We start from the raw sequence: 9352 nt of genomic DNA, 5'->3' as shown, positions 1-9352 counted from the left end.
CTTGCCGTAGGTGTCTCTGTAAGATAAGATTCACTTTCAATATGCCAGGGCCAACAGCAGATTTGTAAGCATTCCATTGCATTCTTTTTCATGTTCTCTTACATTTTCCAACTCTTTCAACGACTCAGACTCATTAATTCATGCTCACTTGCACTTGGTCTCACTCTCTTGCACTCATTCTTACTCACTCTCGCTCATCCACACCACTCTCACCCATATTTACTCTCGCTCACTCATATATTCTCACTCATACTCCTTTAAATTCATTCTTTCTCCCACCCCTTCAGTCTCACTTACTCTAACTTATTCTCATTCGCCTTACTCATTTATTCACACTCACCTTCCATCTTACTTTCACTGACTCATACTTACTCACATGCACCCACTCTCACTTATTCACACTGACTTACATTGGCTCATTCTGTTCACTCATGGTTGCATTCACTCATTTGCACTCAGTCTCAATCTCACTCACTAACTCACTCACTCACTTATGCACTCCTTCACATCCATCCTTAATCATTCTGACTCATCCAGTCTCCCTCGCTTTCCGTCGCACTTGCTCGCACTGATTCTGACCCACTCTTGCTCCCTTACTGGCACTCAGTCTAATTCTCACTCAGTACCAGTCACCTACATTCACACACCCACACAGATTCACACTGTCTCTTTACACAAACACACTCTCACCTGTAACCACACATACATCATACATTCAAAATCACTTTAACTACCTCAGCTGCCAGGAAAGATCTTGTTGTGCCTCATGCTGCAATTCCTTTTATTACACTAATAATGATGATGATGATGAGGGCATGAATGCAGAGGGCGTCTTGGCACTGAAAGTGCACAAGGAAAGGAGGTAGCCACTATTTCATGAATAACCAAGTTTTTAGGGATTTCCTAAATGTCAAAAGAGAAGGCATGGATTTTAATTCTGGCGGAAGGCTGTTCCGATTCTCAGCAGTACACCCAACAAAACTCCTGCCCCCCACGAGGAGCATTCAAAGGAGGAGGCAACTAGGTTGTTTATTGAGGACCGCGGAGTTCTGATGGATGCATAGCGGTTAAAACTGTTTTTCAGGTGTTCTGAACCCTTACCATGCAGTGCTTTAAACGCAATACAAAGAGCTTTAAAACATTTGGTTGTTTGATGGGAAGCCAGTGTAGCCTACTTACCATTTGAGTGGCAAAGTGAGATCTGGGCACATTCAGGGGGATCCGTGCTGCTGAATTTTGCAGAACCTGGAGTTTATTCTAAACTCTTTTTTGCAGGTTCTGGTAAAGACCATTGCAAATAGTCTAGTCTTGAAAGTATAAGGTACAGTCAAAACCGTTGGTAAGAAGGCAGGGAAATACATTTAAAAATACCAGTCACCTACATTCACAATGTCTCTTTCACACAAACACACTCTCACCTGTAACCACACATACATCATACATTCAAAATCACTTTAACTACCTCAGCTGCCAGGAAATATTTTGTTGGGCCTCATGCTGCAATTCCTTTTATTACACTAATAATGATGATGATCAGAGAGCATGAATGCAGAGGGCGTCTTGGCGCTGAAAGTGCACAAGGAAAGGAAGTATGCACAATTTCATGAATAACCAGGTTTTTGGGGATTTCCTAAATGTCAAAAGAGAAGACATGGATTTTAATCCTGGTGGACAACTGTTCCATTTCTCAGCAGTATACCTAACAAAACTCCTGCCCCCCACAAGGAGCGTTAAAGGGAGGGGACAACTAGGTTGTTTATTGAGGAACGCGGAGTTCTGATGGATGCATAGCGTTTAAAACTATTTTTCAGGTGTTCTGAAGCCTGACCATACAGTGCTTTAATTGCAATACAAAGAGCTTTGAAAACAATTGGTTGTTTGATGGGAAGCCAGTGTAGCCTACTCAGCATTTAAGTGGCAAAGTGAGATTTGGGCACATTCAGGGGGATCCGTGCTGCTGAATTTTGCAGAACCTGGAGTTTATTCTAAACTCTTTTTTGCAGAGCCATTGCAAATAGTCCGGTCTAGAAAGTATAAGGTACAGTCAAAAACGTTGGTAAGAAGGCGGGAGAATACATTTAGCAATTTTCTTTATGATAGAAATAGTTTAAGAATAGTGTATGATAGTGGACAGTGAATTCATAACAGCCAATTCATAAGAATGAGCTTTGTGTTCTTTTGTTTTTGACACTGATTTTGCCACCTCTAAGGCCAGGCCGGGGGTCGAAGAGTCAGCGCTATTGTCAAGAGGCGCAAAGCGGGGGCCGTAGCTGCAACCCTGGCAAACCCATGTGAATCAATGCAGAGACGCGCAAGAGATGTGGTTGGACTCAGAAATAAATGAACCCCAGTGTGGAGGTAATCTCCTCCTTGCCCCTTGGACAATCCTAACCCAACTTCTCCACAACACCAAAAGATGGTTTCCCACAATCCCAACCTTTTCTAAAGGTATGACGTTAACCAATACCTTTTGAGCTTCCCAAAATTATGTTTGTAAAATACATATCCCTCTTCATCATTGGTCTGCAGCTGTGCCATTCGCATATTTCTTCTGCCAACTACAGCATATGGCAGTGCGCCATCCCTATTCAGAAACTGGCAAACTTGACCCTGAGTGGCAGCATTGGTCTCCTTCACACTGAGCATTTCCGAACTCAAAGTAGTTCCCTTTAAGTGCCAGGAATTATCACAATATGTGGTTTTTGAGACTGAAAAATACTTTTGGTTTGGCAAAGCCAAAAGGCTAACAGCCAACACTGGACCTATTGGGTTTGCCAGTGCCTCTTCTATTAGTGAAATGTATTAGCTGTGTGCTGAATAGTTAGTTGGTAGTGTGATTTGTTGCTGGTGGTTAACTCAGGTCAGTTGTGGTTGCGTAACTATGGAAGTGAGAGTATTTCATATTAAAGAGTTGCTTGGGGAACTTCACGTCTGAAAGAAGAATGTTTTGCTTCAGTGAGGGCCAGGGTTGGGCTTTAGGTTTGATATTTTTTGGCATAGCACAAAAGCTTATGCCTCTGATGCTACGCTCACTAATCCTAGCGGTCCACACAATAAAGTGTGGCCGGTGTAAGCTGGGAAGTATAGAGCCGATTGGCTGGAACCATCTAGCCGTATGGTTCATGCATAAGGGCAGTGTGACCACACATGCAAAAAAAGTAGTTCATTTTCCATTTGAATGGATCACAGTCAGGGTGGTTCCATCTGACAAAAAAGTGTGCAGTGAAGTTCCATGAATGGACCAGAGTAACCCTATGAAGTGTAATGTGTAATACGTGAGTTTGTGAACTGATTCCAAAGATTTTGCGCATTTTATAGTGATTATGTTTTATGAGAGTACCTTCTTAAAAAACGTCCATTATTTATGTTTTAAAAATATCAGCTTTCTGCAATTATTCCTGCACGGCCGGGCCATTATATTGCCTGGACCACTGCCTATGACAAACTTATCGTACTCAATATGTCACGCGCCTCCGACACTTCTGGCAGCTCTGTGTACCTCACTGCCCCTCTTCCTCCTCCAGTGCCTGAATTTAATGCAATTTGAAAGTTGGGCTCCGAGTACCATGAACGGATCAGGAGTGTGAAACCTCCTATACTTTGTGAAACACACTTGAACTCTAGCTCAATGCACATCTACACGTCTAAGCCGCCCTCTCTACGAAGAGAGTGAAGCCATAGTTCACATGTTGTCATAGAAAACTGTTAGTGTTGCAAGGCTCCATATTTCACTCTAGTGCCTAGAAGCACCCTTGGCTACACATGACGTCAGGTGCACTGTCTCACGCAGCCTTGAGCCTCACAGTAGTGCAGATTTCAAATATTTACTACAGAGTGTTCTGTTTACTCCATCGTAATCTGACCGCCAGTGATACGTCTTGAAAGTAAATCCTGTACTAATAATTGGGACATAAATCTCACAACTGCACAACATCTGTGAATTGTTGTCCCAGCTGCAATGAGCAGTTTCCCTTCCAAACTGTGATAAGAGAAGCTATTGACAATGTCCCGGCCCTTGTCGTCTACGATGGAAACATCTTTCTTCAGAGCAACGTTCAGCCATCGAAAGAAAAACAGAAGGAGCAACAATTGATGTTTCATTCCATTTTATTGAGTTCTGCATTTTTATTTGAACAAGTTCACATCTCGACCGAAGTCCCTTCATAAAGCAGGAAAAGTGTAGAATCACGTGACAGATACACAATGTCACACGAAACGTCACAGCTCAGACAAGAGGATACTCACAAGCCATTCTTACATCTGATACACTGAATATCTTCATCACAGGAGCTAAATCCTGGGTTTCATTCTGTAACTGAATGAGTTTCTACTGATAATCGCAGCCCTACAAATATTGTAGAAGACCCGGAAGTAGAACATTCTCAGTCACTGAGATACAAATCTATGGCAGGGAGATCACCAAACTGAACATCTTTATAAAAGAGAACACAATATTGTGTAATTTACACAAATAGCGCCAAGACGTATTTTAAAATGGAGACTCAGCAGTAATTATAACTATTACTCCTTTCCTTTCACCAACAATGAACCTTACACTTTGGAGGAAACATAATTAATGTGCACATTGTCACATACACTTTTCAGAGATAATCCGCAAATCTCCAAAAGAACAGAAACACTCTTTACCTTCACAGAAGGCAGGGGATTTACCTGAAGAATTTCCAATTGAAAATACAGATATATCAACATTGATAGTTAAAAGGCAATTAATGTGCATTTTGTGAGAAAAGTCTAAAATACATCACTTATCAGAGACGATTCAGATATTTCTGAAAGCACAGAAGCATACTTGGCCTACACAGAAGGCAGTACGCTTTTATGATAATTTCCAATAGGAAATACTACATATCAAAATTGATACAAAAGAGGCGAGGAGCCGTCGTCACTCCAAACAATCTGAGTTTCTTGCAAAAAAACTGTTAAAAATATTTCGAAATTGAAGGCACGTCTTATTAATGACTTTAGTTCATTCATTTCAACAAAGTTATAAATTACAAATTATTACAGATACTGCCAATGTTTAACAAATTCATGTTCACACAATATTTACATACTGTGTAATCTAAATTGTGTTCAGCCAACATTTATCATAAACAGATATAACTTTCACAGTGTCCATCTTGAGTATGGATTTAACAAACACTGTCCATCCGACACGGATATAATATTTACACATTGTCCATCCGATAAAGGATTTAATAGCTACACTGCCCATCCTCTGGGGATATAATATTCGTACACTGTCAGTCTCAAGAGGATATATTATTCACACTGACCCTCCTGAGAGTGGATTTAACATCCAAACACTGTCCATCCTACATGGATATAATATATACACATTGTCCATCCTATAAGGATTTAGTAGTTGCACTGCCCATTCTATGAGGATATTATATTCATATACTGTCCATCCTAAGAGGATATATAGTATTCTAACTGTCCACCATGAGTGAGGATTTAACATTCAAACACTGTCCATCACACATGGACATAATATTTACACACCACCCACCCTATGCGGATGTAATAGTCACACTGCTCACACTGTGTGGGTATAATACTCACACACTGTCAATCCCAAAAGGATATAATATTCACACTGACCCTCCTGAGAGTGGATTTAACATCCAAACACTGTCCATCCTACAGGGATATAATATTTTCACATTGTTCATCCTTTAAGGATTTATTAGCTGCACTGCCCATTCAATGGGGATATTATATTCATATACTGTCCATCCTAAGAGGATATATAGTATTCTCACTTTCCACCATGAGTGAGGATTTAACATTCAAACACTGTCCATCAAACATGGACATAATATTTACACACCACCCACCCTATGCGGATGTAATAGTCACACTGCTCACACTGTGTGGGTATAATATTCACACACTGTACATTTAGGAGGGTATAGCACTCACACACTGCTCACCCTGTATGGATGTACTATTGAAATACTGCCCCTCCTGCGAGCATATAATATTCACATTGTCCATCCTGTGAGGATATAACATCACTCACTGTCCATCCTATGAGGATATACATTCGATCCTCACTCCACTCCTTGAAGTGCAGTAAACTCCCCCCTGCACAGCAGGGCCAGCTCCAGACACGAGAATGGATATTCTCCCCTCAGAGAGGACCGAGGCCTCTAAAGAAGTCCGAAGAAAAGTCCAGGCCGCAGTCCCCGCATTACCAGGGTCTCCACAGGGCTCTGGGGCTGTCCTGGGAGGGCTCTTTAGTGCTGCTGGGACAGGACGGAGGCCGAGAAGGACACACAGCCTCTCTTGCAGCCGCAGGTCTATGGAGGGCCCGCAGCAGCTTCATCCGGGTCTCTGTGGGGGCTCCGTGGAGGGAGAGGAAGTGCAGAGAGTCCTGGAGGCACCTGGAGTAACCTTCGCTGGAGGCCACGGCTGCAGGGAGAGAGAGGAGGGGTTAATGCTTGTACATTTTCACATCGTGAAGTGAACACACAGATCATGCTCTCTATTAAAGCCCTCTAGATGGTTTTGTTTTCCTCTGGTTGCTGCAGGTGGTTTAGAGGTAGAGACGATTCTCTTGTCTTTAAAACAGGAGTTTACTTCAGGTAAAATGGCACTGGGCGATAATGGAGTTATTTAAATGTCATACGCCTGCCCCGAGTACCACCCCAATGCTACTATCAATAGTTAAACCTCTGGACAGTGATGAACTAACCCCAGCCGACCTCTCTCCCCACCCCACACACGCAGACAAGCACATAACTGCAAAGTGCACCCACTGTGGTTTTCACCCTTCAGTAACTAGAAACTGCATCACCCACTCGTGGCCCACACCACTTTCGCCACACCCACCTGCCCGTACCCAGACTTCACCCTTTACCACATAAAACAGCAAATTCATTTCACGAGCTCTCACCTGGTGCCGGTGTCTGCAGCCGCTGGGCCAGGTATCTCACGGCCATTTCCAGGATATCCGCTTTCTCTGCTTTGGGCGGAAGTTCCTGTTCCTCAAACTCTCTCCGCAGTAACATCCTCAGCTGCTCAATGCTGCTGTTGATGCGATCTCTCCTCAGCTTCTCCACCACTGGCTTCCTCAGCTGCAGAGACAAAATACGGATTCGTTATTGTATTTGAAGAAAGTTGTAAACGTGTTTAACACTTGTTAAAAGTCACCAGCAGAGAATATATTTATAATTTTATAATACAAGTGCTAAACTAAATAATTTTATACAGAACGAAGGTAATGGTAAAAATAATGTACACCATGAGGTATGAATAGCTCTTTAAAGTTCGTACTATGTTTATATACCAAAAATATGAATGCATAGAGATTTCAGATTCTTACCTTTCTAATATCTCTCCCCTCGCGCTCCTCTTCATATGCCCTCAAGGTCCTGGAAGGCGCCATCTTGCCCGGTCTGGGTGAAGCGCCGGGTCTCTGCAGTGAACCCACAGTGATCTGTATCTGAAGAGCTCGCGCCCTCCTGCCCTATTTATCCCCCTCCGCCTGCAGGGAAATGTGTGGGTCTGGGGCTGGAGAGAGGTTCTCACACTTAGCAGCCAATCAGAGAGCAGCAGGGACAATAGAAGTGTGGCACGGTACAGGGAGGGAGGGGGGACATCTGGGGCCGGACACAAAGGATCAGAGTGTGGGAAAGAGCTGCCCCATTAAAGTGATATGGCTCAGGCATCTGCCAGAAGCTAATCGGTGTGACAGTATTAAATACCGGTGGGTGTGGCAGAAGTCTTGAAAAGGCATGAATGAGCGGGGCCCAAGACTGGGCATCTTAATGTTGATCACTTTAGCGAAAGTACATTTTTACTCAGTTCTGTCGAAAGTATACAGTACGAAGAGCACTTACAGTGAAGGGTTCCCTGGTTTGTAAACTATTTCCAACAGTCATTAGTAAAAGTCAGGAAATGCTGTTGTCAGTCGTGAATTCCTTAACTCGCCCGTATCCTGGCGGGAAAGTTCAACCTGCTGCATATAAAATAATGCAAAATAAAGAAGCGTCAGCCGATGACGTGTGTAACACCCGCACTGCACTAGCGCCTGCGTGGAACTGTCCAGTGCTGAAAGCGCCCACACTGGCTGCAGCACTAGATTCAGTCAGGCAGGTAAAGCACTGATGTGGTGTATTCTTCACGGATGTAATGTAGCAGGTCCGTGCACGGTCCATGGCCGGTGCCTCTTACAACGTTTGTAAAATACTGTGGTAAATATGTTGTTGATCTTCATCTTCGGTTCCCGTCTCCACGAGCCCTGGTTCTTTTACTACAAGCCTGACGTGCACCCCTGGTGTCACCCGAACCTGTCAACATCTTGTCATGCTTTCTCCACGTCTAACTTGGTCCTAAAACGTTCAGTTTCTGCCGGGCGTCGCTTCGTCACAATGTCTGAAGATTTACGCATGGGATTCTGTTTCAACATTTCCGTTTTAAATATATTGAGACTTCTATTGTTGTGCCAGGCCCTCCAGTAGAAATAACGGGCCCAGTCCTCGGGCCTGACAGGACCCGCGCACTGAGTCCTCCCCCTGCCACTGGCTGCTCCCCAGATGGCGGCTGCAGATTACCCCAGGGGAGGGTCAGATTCCCTGGAGCCGGGGCCTCTGGTGTGACACACTTCTATTGTATCCTCTGAATGGGATGAATGGGCGACAGTGTGGGAACCGCTGAGAGTCTCCGGCCCCAGCCCAGCGTCAGATCACAGTCCTTCTAGCAGACCCAGGGTCCAGGACAAAGGTGAGGCCGCGGGAGGGAGGGGCGCGGGGGCTCGGAGACGAAATAGGACCAACCCCTGCCGCCCCACCTGTCTGCTGCTACAGGTGACTGCTGGGGCAGCGCGAGTGTTTTTTTTTTTTTGTAGGGGTGGTACATGTGGGGGGTCCGACCGGAAGCACACGCAAGGTGTGGGTGGGAGCAGCTCCAAGACTCTCTTCAGGGTAGTGGACGCTATATAAATGTTCCTAATCAGTCATTCAGTCTGTTTATGACAACACCCGTGTGTGTGGGCGAGGCTATGACAGAAACAAGAGGCACTTCACGAAAATCACACCTGTGTGTAACAGTAAGTTGCTTTGATACACTTAGAAGGGGTGACCCCTGCGTGGCTTGTCTCATACGTAGGTGTCATAAGGGGACCCTCACCCGTCCTGGAGGGAGCTTGGTGTTTACTTGTCTTTCTCTGACTTCAAAGTGAGAGACTGTATGTGACAATGCTGCTGAGGAGCCATGTGAGATGGCAGGGTGCAGGATGGTTTTTTTTCCAAAGACACAGCAAACATGAACTGTGCTGGTGTTTCAGAAACCTTCAGAATTTGGAAAGTACAAATGAACCATATTT

The 9352-nt window shown here is 44.3% G+C and overlaps 1 protein-coding gene across 1 annotated transcript; it reads right to left on the bottom strand.

Annotated features, from left to right (window-relative positions):
- Positions 1 to 4089: 4089 nt before the first annotated feature.
- On the bottom strand, positions 4090 to 7467 carry LOC138300645 (transcription factor HES-5-like). Its single transcript, XM_069240255.1, has 3 exons — positions 7352 to 7467; positions 6923 to 7103; positions 4090 to 6438 (listed from the first exon to the last, which is right to left on the bottom strand). The coding sequence occupies exons 1-3, from the start codon at positions 7412 to 7414 to the stop codon at positions 6218 to 6220; spliced, it is 465 nt and encodes a 154-aa protein (XP_069096356.1). The 5' UTR covers positions 7415 to 7467; the 3' UTR covers positions 4090 to 6217.
- Between the last annotated feature and the right edge of the window lie 1885 nt (positions 7468 to 9352).

The sequence above is a fragment of the Pleurodeles waltl genome, chromosome 6 (assembly GCF_031143425.1).
Source record: "Pleurodeles waltl isolate 20211129_DDA chromosome 6, aPleWal1.hap1.20221129, whole genome shotgun sequence".
Lineage (NCBI taxonomy): Eukaryota > Metazoa > Chordata > Amphibia > Caudata > Salamandridae > Pleurodeles > Pleurodeles waltl.
The sequence above is the reverse complement of the archived record's forward strand: the minus strand, read 5'-3'. Positions and strand labels throughout refer to the sequence as shown.

Excerpts from the sequence above, each read along its gene's own strand:
- LOC138300645 (XM_069240255.1), bottom strand. The coding sequence starts at position 7,414 with ATGGCGCCTTCCAGGACCTTGAGGGCATATGAAGAGGAGCGCGAGGGG. Across the intron at positions 7,104-7,351 it reads AGGGGAGAGATATTAGAAAG|CTGAGGAAGCCAGTGGTGGA; the intron begins GTAAGAATCTGA and ends TTGTCTCTGCAG. Across the intron at positions 6,439-6,922 it reads GCTGCAGACACCGGCACCAG|CCGTGGCCTCCAGCGAAGGT; the intron begins GTGAGAGCTCGT and ends CTCTCCCTGCAG.